We start from the raw sequence: 16,660 nt of genomic DNA, 5'->3' as shown, positions 1-16,660 counted from the left end.
TAGGACAGTTTCACAGAGGACACCCTGGCTGTAGATTAGAGATAAACACCCCAGGATGAATAAATAAAGATGCCGTAAGAAATAAACACATAATAAAGTAAAAAAATGTAAGAACAAATCAGAAACACAGCAAGATAAACTGAAATATAGATGTGATTAATAAAAATTCTATCATCATTAAAAGCCTAGATTTTTTTTGTTATTTTGTTGTGTATGTACATGTCTGCATTTTGAATTACATGAAGTCTCATTTGCATGAAAAAAATATATATATAATTAAAAATCTTAACAGGGACATTTTGTACATTCATAAAATAACTTGTGTGCTGTGTGATGTGATTAGAGGTTGTGTGGTCCTACCTTCAATGTTCACTTGGAGAGTATAACTGCCTTTACTTCTCCCATCTACATCATAGATGTTTAAAGTGTATGTTCCAGAGTCGTTCCTCTCTGCACTGGTTAGTATCATAGTTTTATTATCATTAACAAACTGCCATCTTGTGAGATGTGGTGTTGGTGGGGAACTTTGGGTTTTTCTATATCTTAAAATGAAACTAGTGGTCTTTAGGTCAAACCCATCTTCCCAGGGCATTGCAGTTGCAGATGTTGTCCCACTGCAACATAACACTGATTACTCCGAGTAAATCTACAGACAATAGGATCCTGAAACACCAAACCTGCAGAGGAAGAAACAAAATCATCAACATTCTTGTAATATTGTTGGACACTGAAACACACCTCTGATCTGTGTAAACTTCAACACTGTGTCTTTGTCTTCTCCAAGTGATTTACTTATTTGTTATATTTTATTCAGAAAAAAATGGCAGACAAACAATATTGTTAACAGCACAGGTGATTTAAATATAAACAAATGCTATTTCAGCAAACTGTTGTCTTTCACTGAAAATTGTGTTCCCAATAATATTAGCATTTTTGCCCAACATCATCCAAAGACTAGAATTTTAATTATACATGAGTCATGAAATATGACAATATAGATGGTGTACCATTTGCATTAATACAAAAAAATCCAATAAAATACAACTTGAATGTTGTAGAATCATATCGTATCTACTGTCTGTAAAACGTCTGATTGTGGATGTTTAAAGAGAATTACTTAGTGTCTGTGGGAGTGAATAGAATCAGTTAAACTTTATGCGAGGAGCAATCAATCTTTGTAAAGGAGCAGGTAAGATTATTCAAGACTGTACATGGGGACAGGCAGGATTAGTCAAGGCTGTCCTCAGGATGTGCTGGGAACGGACAGAATTTTTTCTGGTGTGGGTGCAAGTGAGGTAAATTTTTACCAGACATTTGGCCATTATGCCTCTGGATTCAGAAACCACTGCATTGGATTTTTGTACATCAAATAATTCTTTATAAAAGAGACTCACCGGGACTGTAACGTCTGGGACCCCCGCCCTATGCGGGGCTCGACCCCAGACGCCCGTGGTGTGTGTGCGCACGCCAGCACACGGTGTAATGAGACCCATGCGCAGGATTCAGCGAAGAACTGCTTTTATTACATTTAAGACGCGACATAGGGAAACAAACGTAACAAGACATGGCGTGGTTAACTAAACAAAAAACTAAACCTAGACATGGAACCTAGCAAACAAAACCCCAACAGAAACCACGGTACAGATAACAATCATGGACAAAGACACAAACACAAGGATCCCTATTTATAGGGGTAGACATTAGGGCTAATGGGATACAGGTGACAATCAGGATAGGAATAATAGGAAGGGCGTAACAAGAGACACACAAAGAAGCAGGCTTCCAAGGTTCACCTGCCAGCGCCCTCTCTGGGCCTGGCAGGGAACTGTCCAGCTGTTCCTGACAGGGACATTGTTCAATGGTATTGTGGTCACGGCTGACATGATTTTCTACATGGCAGGTGATGTTTCCTTGATGGTCTTGTTCCAGTATGACAGTGCTGCTCCCCTTCTCCAGTTGAGGGAGTGTGTTAAAATCAGAAGACCAGCTGAAGCGCAGTTTGTCTCCATCAGCACCACAGTTCAATTTCACGACTCCAGTGGGCAAGCAGGTGTAAGACACTTTCACTGAGGACACCTGAGTTGCAGATTAGAGAAAAACACCTCAGAATAAATTACTAAACACATTATCAATGCAAAAATGGAAGATTTTAACAATATCAAAAACCCCAGATTTTCTTTTTCAAAAATTAAATACGTAATATGTATTTCAATTCTAACATCATTAATAGCCTAGATTTTTTGTTGTTTGTTGTTAATATGTACGTCTGCATTTTTATTAGATGAAGCCTAATTTGCATGAATTAAAAAAAAAATCTTGAGAGAGAATGTTTTATGTACATTCATAAAATTGCTGTGTGATGTGTAATGAGCTGTGTGATGTGATTAGAGGTTGTGTGGTCCTACCTTCAGTGTTCACCTGGAGAGTATAACTGCCTTTACTTCTCCCATCTACATCATAGATGTTTAAAGTGTATGTTCCAGAGTTGCTCCTCTCTGCACTGGTTAGTATCATAGTTTTATTATCATTAACAAACTGCCATCTTGGGAGACGTGGTGTTGGTGGGGAACTTTGGGTTTTTCTATATTTTAAAATTAAACTCTTGAGCTTTAGGACAAACCCATCCTCCCAGGGCATTTGTAGCTGCAGAGGTTGTCCCACAGCTACATAACACTGATTCCTCTGAATAAATCTACAGACAGCAGGATCCTGAAACAGTGCACCTGCAGAGGAAAAAAAAAACATAATCAGATTTCTGTTAATATTATTGGTCACTGAAACACTCCTCTGATCTGTGAAAACTTCAAAATGGTGTGTTTATCTTCTCCATGTGATTTACTTAGTTGTTGGATTTTACATCATTCAATGTCTTTAAATGTAATAATTTTCAAAGCATGAAAATTGACACAATATACACTGCTTAAAAACATTAAAGAAAGACTTTAATATCAGAGTATTGCAATTAAACTCCTTGGATATTGATCTGGTCAGTTAGCAGAGGGGGTTGTTAATCAGGTACAGCTGCTTTGGTGTTAATAAAATTAACAACAGGTGCACTAGATGGGCAACAATGAGACGACCCCCAAAACAGGAATGTTTTTACATGTGAAGGCGGCTGACATTTTTTCCCTACTCATCTTTCCTGACTGTTTTGCATTTGCATTTACAAAAGTTTTGCATTTGGCTAGAATCAGTGTCACTACTGGTAGCATGAGGTGATACCTGGACCCTACAGAGGTTTCAGAGGCAATCCAACTCCTCCAGGATGGCACATCAATATGTGCAAGGATGTTCCTGAGACAGTGGTCCCTACATTATATTGACCAGCAGGTTAGCTCCACATCTTTCCAGGATACACAGGGGTTTGGTAAGGGAGGAGATGACAAAGAACAGAATCTCCTTGAAATGTAATAGTCCGACTTGGAGGGTCAGCGGGTTTGTCTCTCGCGTGACAAGGCCCTTCCCAATGGGATGGTTGTCGACGGCCGTCACTCGTAGAGGAATCTTGCAGGGTAGGAAGATGAAGCTCCTCCACGAGGTGGTGGTCAATTAGGTTGATGGCCGCACCAGAGTCCACAAGGGCTGAGACCACAACAGAATACTGAGCATTGTGCAACATCACTTGTAATGCCAAACATGAGCACCAGTAGTTCTCCCTCACCTTAGATGTTGCAGGCCTTTCTGGGCAGGCCAAGACCTGGTGGCCCGGACCTCCAGAGTAGAAATATAGCTGGAGGTGGGCTCAATGCCATCACTCCTCACTGGACACACGGATGCAGCCTAGCTGCATCGTCTCCGGTCCTTCCTCCCTGGAGCTCCGATACTCCTCCTGAGACTGAAGTTCAGTGTGTGGTCAAGGGCTGTGGCGTTGTTGGTGCAGGAGGTTGTCCAGGTGCATGGCGCTGGTGATGTACCCAGATAAGGAGGTGTTAATGTCTGCTACTTTAAAGCTCTGTAAAGCCATCATAACAGCTCTAATCTGAGGTGCTGTTAATTGGTGATTTCTGAGGCTGGCAACTCTAAATGAACTTCTCCTCTGCAGCAGAGGTAAATTTTGGTCTTGCTTTACTGGGATGGTCTTCATGTGAGCCAGTTTCATCATGGTGCTTGATGGGTTTTGCAAATGCACTTGACAATACTGTTCTTGCAAGAACTATTGCAGAACACCTGATCTTTGTCACAAGGAACAATACTTCACATCCAAGTGTAGTAGGCACATTGTTTAAATGTCTGTGAACCTGGAAGTGTTCCTTTGCGGGTAGCACTAAAAACTCAGGCGAGGGCTCCCTCTGGCGGCCTGGTGTCTGTGGAAATGTTACAATGGAGGAGAGCTGTAGAAGGTCCTTAACCCATCAGCAGGACTGGTATCTGCTCCTTTGTGCAAGAAGGAACAGGATGAGCACTGACAGAGCCCTACAAAATGACCACCAGCAGGCCACTGGTATGAATGTCTCAAACAATCCAAAACAGACTTCATGAGGGTGGCCTGAGGGCCCGACATCCTCTAGTCGGCCCTGTGCTCACTGCCTGGCACCGTGGAGCTTGATTGGCATTTGCCAGTGAACACCAGAATTGGCAGCTCTGCCACTGGTGCTCTGTGCTTTTCACAGATTAGAGCAGGTTCAAACTGAGCACATGTGACAGACATGAAAGGGTCTGGAGAAGCCATGGAGAACATTATGCTGCCTGTTACAACATTCAGCATGACCGGTTTGGTGGTGGGTCAATGATGGTCTGGGAAGGCATATCCATGGAGGGATGCACAGACCTCTACAGGCAAGACAATGGCACCCTGACTGCCATTAGGTATTGGGATAAAATCCTTGGACCCATGTGGGGGCCATACAAACTACTGAGTACCATTTTGAGTTGCTGCAATGAAATTTCAGCAAAATGGACTCTGCATCATTTTTTCACTTTAATTTTCTACAGTCTTTGACTGTAGGTTGATAATTTTCATTTCCACCAAACAATGTTGCATCCTTAGACTACTTTTAAAGTACAGTATCTCACAAAAGTGAGTACACAACTCACATTTTTGTAAATATTTTATTATATCTTTTCATGTGACAACACTGAAGAAATGACAACTGCTACAATGTAAAGTAGTGAGTGTACAGCCTGTATAACAGTATATATTTGCTGTCCCCTCAAAATAACTCAACACACAGCCATTAAAGTCTAAACCATTGGCAACAAAAGTGACTACACCCCTAAGTGGAAATGTCCAAATTGGGCCAAAAGTGTCAATATTTTGTGTGGCCACCATGATTTTCCAGCACTGCCTTAACCCTCTTGGGCATGGAGTTCACCAGAGCTTCACAGGTTGCCACTGGAGTCCTCTTCCACTCCTCCATGATGACATCACAGAGCTGGTGGATCTTAGAGACCTTGCACTCCCCCACCTTCCATTTGAGGATGCCCCACAGATGCTCAATAGGGTTTAGGTCTGGAGACATGCTTGGCCAGTCCATCACCTTTACCCTCAGCTTCTTTAGTAAGGCAGTGGTCGTCTTGAAGGCGTGTTTGGGGTCATTATCATGTTGGAATACTGCCCTGTGGGCCAGTCTCCGAAGTGAGGGGATCATGCTCTGCTTCAGTATGTCACAGTACATGTTGGCATTCATGGTTCCCTCAATGAACTGTAGCTCCCCAGTGCCAGCAGCACTCATGCAGGCCCAGACCATGACACTCCCACCACCATGCTTCACTGTAGGCAAGACACACTTGTCTTTGTACTCCTCACCTGGTTGACGCCACACACGCTTGATACCATCTGAACCAGATAAGTTTATCTTGGTCTCATCGGACCACAGGACATGGTTCCAGTAATCCATGTCCTTAGTCTGCTTGTCTTCAGCAAACTGTATGCGGGCTTTCTTGTGCATCATCTTTAGTAGATGATTCCTTCTGGGACGACAGCCATGCAGACCAATTTGATGCAGTGTGCGGCATATGGTCTGAGCACTGACAGGCTGACCCCCCACCCCTTCAACATCTGCAGCAACGCTGGCTGCACTCATATGTCTATTTCCCAAAGACAACCTCCGGATATGACACTGAGCATGTGCACTCAACTTCTTTGGTCGACCATGGTGAGGCCTGTTCTGAGTGGAACCTGTCCTGGAAAACTGCTGTATGGTCTTGCCCACCATGCTGCAGCTCAGTTTCAGAGTCTTGGCAATCTTCTTATAGCCTAGGCCATCTTTATGTAGAGCAACAATTTTTTAATTTTTTTTTTTCAGTTCTTTGCCATGAGATGCCATGTTGAACTTCCAGTGACCAGTATGAGAGAGTGTGAGAGCGATAACACCAAGTTTAACACACCTGCTCCCCATTCACACCTGAGACCTTGTAACACTAACAAGTCACACGACACCGGGGAGGGTAAATGGCTAATTGGGCCCAATTTGGACATTTCCACATAGGGGTGTACTCACTTTTGTTGCCAACAGTTTAGACATTAATGGTTGTGTGTTTTTATTTTGAGGGGACAGAAAATTTACACTGTTATACAGGCTGTACACTCACTACTTTACATTGTAGCAGAGTGTCATTTCTTCAGTGTTGTCACATGAAAAGATATAATAAAATATTTACAAAAATGTGAGAGGTGTACTCACTTTTGTGAGATACTGTACATGTTAACACTGATGACGGAAAAAAGCCTGGATAGAGTAAAGCATTAGGATCAATTCTGCAAGTCAACATATAATTTTTAAAATATATATTAGACCAGTTACTGCATGTGGAACTCCTGATTGTCTCTGGATTTTTTGTCCCACAAATATCATTTGATTCATGAAGGCATTCACAGAAAAAAAACCTATATATTTTGTACTTTTTAGTGCTCATTAAAAGATGATCCCAAGATGTCTGTGGGAGTTGGTGGAGTTAGTGAAAAATGTCTGTGTGTGTGGGTGGGGTTAGTCAAGTGTGTCTGTGCCTATGTAAATATAAGTACTCAGTAGTGTCTGTCAATAAGGATACATCAAATGCTGTGAAGGAGTATGTCGGCTTATTGAAGACTGTATATGATACAAGTATTTATGTAGGTTGGATTAGTCAAGGCTGTCCTCAGGATGAGTTGGGATCTGTTCATCAAATCATTCATAATAAAAGACAGACTCACCAGGACATTGGTATTGTGGTCACGGCTGACGTTATTTTCTACATGGCAGGTAACATTTCCTTGATGGTCTTGTTCCAGTATGACAGTGCTGGTCCCGTCCTCCAGTTGAGGGAGTGCGATAAAGTCAGAAGTCCAGCTGAAGTGGAGATTGTCACCATCAGCAGAACAGTTCACTTTCATGACTCCAGTGGGCAAGCAGCTGTATGTCACTTTCACTGAGGAAACCTGAGCTGCAAATTAAAGATAAACACCTCAGAATAAATTACCAAACACATAATCAAACCAAACACATTGAAGATCAGAAATACAGCAACATAAACCTAAAACAGAAAGAGGTGGAGGAACAATAAATCTATTTCTTGAATATGTATTTTCTTAAAAATTAAATTGTGGACTCAGTACTTTATATATTAACATGACTTACTATAGATTTTCTAATTAAAATCCTCAGCTTTACATTTTCTACAGTATGTTTACTTCAGATTGTCTAATCTAAAGGCAAAGCAATAGAGGAAGAAATGATAATTTTAATCATGTCAAATAATTGTTATCAAATCTCAAAAGTGTTTAACACAAAAAACTTTTTTTTTGTCCCTCACACCCACCACATTATCAAAAACCTAGAAGTTCTGAAGGATCTCCACCAATATATAATATATATTGTTGTTCCGATAAATATGTATATTTCTGCATTTTAAAAAAGATAAAAAAAAGATTAAAAAAGATAACCTGATAGAACCTGTAGTTTGTATGATTGTTAAATCTTCAAAAATTTATAAAATACACTACTCACAAAAAGTTAAGGATATTCGGCTTTCAGGTGAAATTTCAGGATGCACCTAAAATGCACTATAACCTTTACAAGTGAACTTAATTTGACCTTCTCTACACTTTTGAATGCACATGTCCAACTGTTCAGTGTTTCAGTACTTTTTGCATAACTTGCTGTTCTCTAACAAGGTGCTTAACGGCAAAATTCACAACTGGTGTTTGATCCATGAATCAACCAATAAATTTTCTGGTTCAGTTAGAATTGGTATTTAAACAGTCCTCTTCATCATGCTGTTCACATTTTGACATCATGAGACCAAGACCACACCTAACAATTGATCAACAGTACCTCGCCATTGCGAGGCTTCAAACAGGATGTTCTCAGAGGGAAGTGGCCACTGAGCTTAGAGTGTCACAGAGTGTCATCAGCAGGTTGCGAGAGAGATACAGAGAGACTGGAAGAGTCACAGAAAGGCATAGAAGTGGACGTCCTTTGGTCACATCCCACGTTGATGACCGCTTCATTGTGAACAGTGCCCTGCAGAACCGGATGATGAATGCCACTCAACTCCAGGCACATTTAAGGGAGGTGAGAGGCACCCAAGTGTCACGTCAGACCATTCAAAACTGTTTACATCAGCGTGGTCTGCATGCTAGACAACCTGCAAGGGTACCTGACCACACCACCAGGCACAGGCGTCATTGTCTTGCATGGGCCAGAGAGCATTTACGCTGGACGAGGGACCAGTGGGCCTCAGTGCTGTTCTCTGATGAAAGTCAATTCACACTGAGCAGAAATGATGGCCACCAGTGATGTTGGAGATATCAAGGAGAGAGCTATGCATCAGCCACTGTTGTGGTGGTGTTACAGTCTGGGCAGGTGTGTCTACTCAATACAGAACTGCCCTACATCTTGTGAATGGTACAATGACAAGCGAATACTACCTGAATAACATCATTAATCCAGTCATTGTGCCCCTGCATGAACAACACAGGCCTAATTTCATCTTCATGGACAATGCTCCAGCTCATCGAGGTCGCATCATTAGGGAACGGCTGCTGGAGGCTGGGGTACCTCAAATGGAGTAGCCTGCACTTTCTCCAGACCTGAATCCCATAGAAAACCTATGGGATCAGCTGAGTCACCGTGTAGAGGCTCGTAACCCTACACTTCAGAACCTCAGTAACCTGAGGGCCGCCCTTCAAGAAGATGGAATGCCATGCCTCAGCAGACAATAAGTCGACTCGTGAACAGCATGAGATGTCGTTGTCAAGCTGTAATTGATGGTCAAAGGCAAATTATTGAGACATTGACATTTTTTGTTGTGGTATACCCACCACTGTTGTTGGCTTTTGTTTCAATAAATTGTTTGAGTTGAGGAAATCACCATTGCACATTTTCCATAAATTTCACCCAAAAGCCAAATATCCTTAACTTTTTGTGAGTAGTGTAACTTGTAGTGTGATGTGATTAGAGGTTGTGTGGTCCTACCTTCAATGTTCACCTGGAGAGTATAACTGCCTTTACTTCTCCCATCTACATCAAAGGTGTTTAAAGTGTATGTTCCAGAGTCGCTCCTCTCTGCACTGGTTAGTATCATAGTTTTATCATCATGAACAAACTGCCATCTTGGGAGGCGTGGTGTTGGCAGGGAACTTTGGGTTTTTCTATATCTTAAAATTAAACTATTGAGCTTTAGATCAAACCCATCCTCCCAGGGCATTTGCAGATGCAGTGGTTGTCCCACAGCTGCATAACACAGATATTTTAAGTGACAGATATTTTAAATCAAAACCACTGAAAGTTTTAGCCACCATATAAACTGAAAATCTATTTACAGCTGGACAATATTAGACATTTTGATCATTTATTTCACTCGCATAACATTTTTTAATACAAATGGACACTTCTTATGTACAGCTCTTTTATGAAATAGAGTTCAGAAATGTTGGTTTTAAAAAAATTGAGCAACTCGTCTGATCTGCTTAGGAAGCTGCAGCTTTGTGGGTTCAACTCTTAAAACTGCAACAAGAAACTTCCTTTTTATTTTGTCATCATGAAACAAATTTTAATCGAGTCCCAAAAACCATACTTATGATTAAGGACCATGGTGATGGCACAAGTGTGTTCACAGGTAGGAAGAGAAAACAAGAAAAAACAAAAGCAAAACTTATATATAAGCTTTTCTTTCTCAACAAGAATAAAGATATTTGTTAAGATATCTTTTTGTGCTGTGAGTACAGAATCAGTGATGAGTGTTTTTCATTAAAATAAATAACTAACTATGAACACTGTTTCATTGTGGAAAAATCTACAGACTTAAAATGGCAACTGATGCATTTAAATTTAAATAGCAAAAAAAAACCTGCTGGTGGTCAATGATTTGGAGTCTATAACGGTCCTCTGCAATGCCTCACACACACACACACACAGGGGAATTTAGCATAGCCAGTATACCAACTAGCATGAAAAAAATCAGCACTTCTTCTTCTTCTTTCAGCTTCTCTCAACAATTGCAAAGGATAGATAGTTTCACTGTAAGTGGAGTTTAGTTTGTATGGGTGGAATGTCATCAACTTCCTCTACCAGGATGATCAGAGCAACAAAGCTATGTACAAAAAAATAAACATAAAAATCTATGTTAATGCTTCATCCTGAAACAGACTGAGATTGTGTCACTCACTGACTGTGCTGGACCCCTGAGTACACACACTCTTCCTGTACTTTGGACACTTTGCTCTTCTTTTATGCAGAAGTGTTAAACACCAGCTCTCCGTACTGCACCTCGTCCTCTTTCTTCTTCTGGTTGGAAGTGACCACTGTGCCGTACTCCACACCCTCGTACTGCACTGGGGCTGAACCACAAGAAAATACCACACAGAGAAATCACTGATGAAATAAAATGTATTTATATACATAGTATTAAGCAAGTGTTTAAAAGAGCTAAAGAGCTTCCATTAGTGACTTTGACTGTAGCAATATCATTTCATTGACTTTGGCTAGGGCATGATTTTGATGCCAGATGAGATGGTTTGACTATTTCAAAAATTGTTGGAGAGTATGGCATCGGGGGCATGGTTGAGTGTTGGCTGTGGGGGCAGAGGAAGCAGGGTGTTATTACTGCAAGTGTACATATGTGTTACTTATGTGAGAGCTGAGAAGCACAGAACTGTGTGTGTGTGTGTGTGTGTAAAAATGCAGATATATCTTTATAATATTGAGGTCACAATATTACATATAAAGCTATACAAGTTATTTATTACTTCAGTTCAATTCAATTTTATTTGTATAGCGCTTTTAACAAAGAGCATTGTCTCAAAGCAGCTTTACATAAGAACAAAAAAAGAAAACAACAAACATATAAACAGACAAACAGTCCTAGATGTTATCCCAAGTGAGCAAGTCTGAGGGGACTGAGGCGACCGTAGCAAGGAAAAACTCCCTTAGATGGTATGAGGAAGAAACCTTGAGAGGAACCAGACTCAAAAGGGAACCCATCCTTATTTGGGTGACAGCGGAGAGTGTGATTATATTGTGCATTTATGTATAGCATTTATGTATAGTCAATTGTGTGATGCCGATACAGCATATTATTATTATTATTATTATTATTATTATTATTATTATTATTATTATTATTATTATTATCGTCTTCACTGGGAAAATATCCAAACATGGATTCATTCACTTAAAATGAACACTTTCTGCATCTACACCTAGCTAATTTCTAGTGGTTTCCAGGTTTATTTACTAGTTGGCCAAATGATCTAAAAGCTCTGTCTGAGGTCTTGCTGAGTTAGGGCAAACACTCATGTTAAAAGATCCTGAGTTTATGTTAAAATTGGTGTAGAATTCAGTCAACAGGGGCAACAGTTCAAACTAATCGACACTGCAGAGACTGAAGTCACTCTTTTATTGCACTTTTATCTAAATACATTTCTACATAATCTGCAGATAAGTCAGATACCATGGTTCAGATTAAGAGAACATCTATTAGCTGAAATGTAAAAGAACTTATCAGACAAGGTTAACTAACTGACACTAATAACACAACAATAAACCGCATTAAACATTTCAGATTTCTTTATTGTATTATGAATCGATATTGATGAATCTGTCCTGAAGTGTATTAAACCCATGAAAGACATTTGGTTTAATCTGGTGCATGTATTATTAAAGTGTGTAAAGTCTTACATGTACTGGGTCTTGTCTCTGCCCTGTTCATGACCATATGGGTGACCACTGCATACACAAGCTCCTTGTTGTCCTGAGAAAGGGCTGTCAACAAAACACACATCTATTAAACTAAATAAAGCTAGAGAAAATTACAAAAGATTCAGAAATATACTCAATGTCCAATTTAAATATATTTTATTTATAAAAAATAAAAATGTGATCATAAATAAGTGACTTGATTTTTGCCAGATAGGCTGATTTAACATTCAGAACTAAAAAGTTAATTTGACAATTGAATGATTTTGAGCAAACTCTGTGAAAACACAGATCCCTTCTGACCTTTTGTCCTTAGGCCTTGTCTCTTCTTGTAGATGCAGAATGCTAAGACAGCTAGTGTAATGAGAATCACACAAACCGAGCTCAGGATAGGGAGAGTGAGATCTACAAGAAGAAAAGACAAAAACATTTCAGTTATTTAAGGTGTAGATATGTGAAGAGTAATTCAGGCCATGACATTAAAAGCAGTGGTGCTGCTGATTAATAATGCTGCCAGGAATGTATTATTGTTACTGTCACTGTTACTTAATTTATTATTAAAAAAAAAAAAACAAACAAACAAAAAAAAAACCAACAACTCACCAGTACATTTATGGAGTTCAGTGGAATTGTCATCACGACTGACGTGATTTTTTACATGACAGGTGACTTTTTCATTATGTATTTTATCCAGTACGAGAGTTTTGTTGTTGTCCTCAAACCGAGTGATTGAATCATAGGTCCAGCTGAAGTGGAGGTTGTCTCCATCAGCAGAACAGTACACTTTCCTGACCTCAGGGAACAAGCAGCTGTAGGACAATTTCACTGAGGACACCCTGGCTGTAGATTAGAAATAAACTCCTTAGTAAGAATTACTACATACACCATGAAAGTTAAACTGATAATCAAACAAAAATGCAAGAACACAGCAACATAAACTCAAATATAGATGTAACAAATAAATATTTAAGTTATAACAAAATTAAAAGCCTAGATTTTTTTTGTTGTTGTTTGGTTAGAATGTACATGTCTGCATTTTTAATTAGATGAAGCATGAATATTTGCATGAATGAAAATTTAAATATAAAAAGAAATATTGAGAGACACTATTGTGTGGTCAACACACACTTGTAGTGTGCTGTAGGTTGTGTGGTCCTACCTTCAATGTTCACCTGGAGAGTATAATTGCCTTTACTTCTCCCGTCTACATCATAGATGTTTAAAGTGTATGTTCCAGAGTCGCCCCTCTCTGCACTGGTTAGTATCATAGTTTTATTATCATTAACAAACTGCCATCTTGGGAGACGTGGTGTTGGTGGGGAACTTTGGGTTTTTCTATATCTTAAAATTAAACTAGTGGTCTTTAGGTCAAACCCATCTTCCCAGGGTATTTGCAGGTGCAGATGTTGTCCCACAGCTACATAACACTGATTCCTCTGAGTAAATCTACAGACAACATGATCCTGAAACAGCGAACCTGAAAAAAAAAGAGATCAACATTATGTTAATATTATGGCACACCTAAACATACCTCTGATCTTTGTAAACTTCAAAATCTTCTCCAAGACATTATTATTGTTATTTGTTGGATTTTTTAAAAGGCAAACAAACAATATTGAAAATGATATTTCAGTATACTGGTGTCTTTCACTAAAAACAGTTTTACAAATGAAATTAACATTTTTCCCCAGCATCATCCCAAAACTAGAATTTTAATTATATACAAAGCATGAATGATGCATAGATGATGCACCATTTGCATGCACACACACAAAAACAAGAAAATGCATATTGAATGTTGAATCATATTGTAGTAGCATATTGTCTTTAAGTATTGTGATTAGATATTTTTTGTCAGATTGCTTTAGACTCTTTTAAAGCTAAATGTTAACACTGATGATGGAAAAGAAAAGCCTGCACAAGGTTAAGCATTAGGACCAAATCTGTATGTAAACACATAACTTTTAAATATATATATATAAGGAAGGTGTTAAAAGGCTGGCTATCCATCGATATTGACAGCGGCGGTGGCTTGTTGCTCGGCTGGGTGTCATTCTGGTGAAAGTGTGCTGGCTTGAGCAGGGACACATGGAAGGAGGGCAAAATGCGGTACGAAGGCGGGAGTTCAAGAAGATAAATGACTGGGTTTTCAACATGGTACTTTCAATTTTAGGTTTTGTGTTGACAGTCAGACCTGCTGGCCCACCTGGAACCTGGGGTGTGGGTGTCTGCGGTGGTCGGCCTGGATGTATTATCATTGTATGGCCCTCTGCAGCTGAACATGGGTGCTCTCCCAGACCTCCTGGCTGCGGAAAATCCAATCATCCACAGCCAGCACATCTGATAGTTTCCCCTGACCATGGGAACAGGGGTGGTTGGTAGTCCAAGGTACACTGGAATGGAGAAAGTCCCATCGTTGAGTGTGTGAGGGAATTCTGTGCAAACTCTGCCCACGGGACGAACTCAGTCGATCAATGCTGTTCACGACTGCAGTAAGACCACAGGTACCGGCTGATCTCCTGGTTGAGCCGCTCTGTCTGCCCATTCGATTGTGGGTGGTAACTTGAACTAAGACTAATATTGATTCCCAGGTGCATGCAAAATGCCCTCCAAACCCGGGATGTGAACTGTGACCCACGCTCAGATATGATGTCTTCCGAGAGCCCATAGATGTGAAAGACCTGGTTAAACAAGATTAAACAAGATATTTCTGTGGTCTGTTAGTACCAGGCCCCCTCCAGCCAGTGGCGCCACTCCTTCAGTGACACTTTGATCGAGAGCAGCTCCCAGTTCTCCACATCATAGTTAGCCTCCACTGGGGTGAACTTCCTGCAGAAGTATGCACAGGGGTAGATCTTCCCAAGATTCAAAGTCAAAAGCAAAGTCAAAAGAGCTTTACTGTCACTTCAACCATATATAGTTGATGCAGTACACAGTGAAGTGAAACCACGTTCCTCCTAGACCAGAGGTGCTACACAGAATGAAAACAAAGTACAGTTGACGCAGACAAACATAGAACTAATCTATTCCTACAAGGTGCATTCTTTGCAAACTAAACATACAACATAAGTACACAAGACAGATGACAAGACAAGACAGTGCAAACATACAAGACATATAATGCCAACTCTTGTGCAAAAAAAAAAACAAAACAAAAAAACAGTGTTAACAGTGGGTGCAATTTCAGATAGAAACAGGTTAGGACAGTGAATGTATATGTAGAAGTAACAAAGTAATTTAAGTTAGAACAGATACATTTAGTTAAAGTGACCAAGTGAACAGTTATAAATATTTAAAAGTATTTATAAAATATTTAAAGTGTAAACAAGATCAATGTAAGTGGCGTGTGCGTGTCTGTATGTGTGTGTGTCCAGCCCAGTTCAGTTCTATTTTGAGACCAGCTCTCTCTTGTGTATGTGTGTGTGTATGTACAACACCATGTACATACACACACACACACCACACAGTCCAGTTCTCTATTGAGAACGGTTCTCAGTTGTGTGTGTGCGTGTGTGTGTGCATGCATGTGTGTGTGTGTGTGTGCGTCCGTGTCCAACTCAGTTCAGTTCTCCGTTGAGATACCCGATTGCCTGAGGGAAGAAGCTGTTCAACAGCTTGTGTGGTTGTGTGGGTCCGAATGCTTCGGTCCCTCTTTCCGGATGGCAGGAGGGTGAAGGGTGTGTGGGGTCATCCACAATGCTGTTTGGAGTAAATGTTTGTGATAGAGGAGAGAGAGATTCTGATGATCTTCTCAGCTGTCCTCATTATCCACATTCTCGATGGTCCCTCTGTAGAAGGTGGCCAGGATGGGAGGTGGTAGATGAGCCTTCCTCAGCCTTCGCAGAAAGTAGATGCTGCTAGGCTTTCTTGGTGATGGAGCTGGTGTAGAGTGACCAGGTGAGGTCCTCTGCCAGGTATACACCAAGAAATTTGGTGCTCTTGGGAATCACCTGAGGCTTTCATGAGCCAAGTCGCACATTAGTGAAGCTCCACGCATGTAGCCCTTTTTTACTGTTGTTCGCCTTCTTTCTTACAATCGGGGTAGTTTTTTCTGTTTGCCACTGGTTTGTAGATGTCACACAATTGGAAACTCGCTTATCCTTCACCATCATCCTCGCCAACTAAGAAGAAATCTAAACCAGCAATTGTGGCAGGCCGAGCAGATATGGAGGACAACATGGCGGCCACTATAAAGCGGTTTGAGGACATTCTAAAATCTGTATTAGCAGCAATGCGCACCGAATTTGTCTCTCACATGACTATAATCCAGAATATGTGCTCTAAAGTTGAGTTTTTAACCGGGGAACAGAGGGAACAAAAGAGAGCAATCAATGAACACACTAGCCGTCTGGAATCCCTCAAGCAACAAGTGACTGATCTTCAAGACCGCAGCAGACGTAATAATCTCCGGCTGCTAGGATTACCTGAAGGGGCCGAGAAAGATGACAATGAAGCAAGACATCACGGTCCCGTAAAAACAAGTGACGGCGCAATGCTGAACTTCTTCCCTGACTTCTCTCCTGCTACGGCAAAGAAGCGGCGCT

The 16,660-nt window shown here is 40.5% G+C and overlaps 1 protein-coding gene and 1 long non-coding RNA gene across 2 annotated transcripts; both read right to left on the bottom strand.

Annotated features, from left to right (window-relative positions):
- Window positions 1-433: 433 nt before the first annotated feature.
- LOC131365175 (uncharacterized) lies at window positions 434-7,521 on the bottom strand. The gene is made up of 4 exons (XR_009206565.1): window positions 7,133-7,521; window positions 2,406-2,723; window positions 1,395-2,076; window positions 434-677 (listed from the first exon to the last, which is right to left on the bottom strand). It is a non-coding gene; the product is annotated as an uncharacterized LOC131365175 (long non-coding RNA).
- Window positions 7,522-7,527: 6 nt separating this feature from the next.
- LOC131370227 (uncharacterized) lies at window positions 7,528-16,113 on the bottom strand. The gene is made up of 7 exons (XM_058417446.1): window positions 16,067-16,113; window positions 14,844-14,945; window positions 13,571-13,593; window positions 12,720-12,956; window positions 12,420-12,521; window positions 12,099-12,182; window positions 7,528-10,753 (listed from the first exon to the last, which is right to left on the bottom strand). The coding sequence occupies exons 1-7, from the start codon at window positions 16,111-16,113 to the stop codon at window positions 10,650-10,652; spliced, it is 699 nt and encodes a 232-aa protein (XP_058273429.1). The 3' UTR covers window positions 7,528-10,649.
- Window positions 16,114-16,660: the final 547 nt, after the last annotated feature.

This window comes from Hemibagrus wyckioides, linkage group LG02 (genome assembly GCF_019097595.1).
Source record: "Hemibagrus wyckioides isolate EC202008001 linkage group LG02, SWU_Hwy_1.0, whole genome shotgun sequence".
Lineage (NCBI taxonomy): Eukaryota > Metazoa > Chordata > Actinopteri > Siluriformes > Bagridae > Hemibagrus > Hemibagrus wyckioides.
This window is presented reverse-complemented; position numbering and strand designations above follow the sequence as displayed.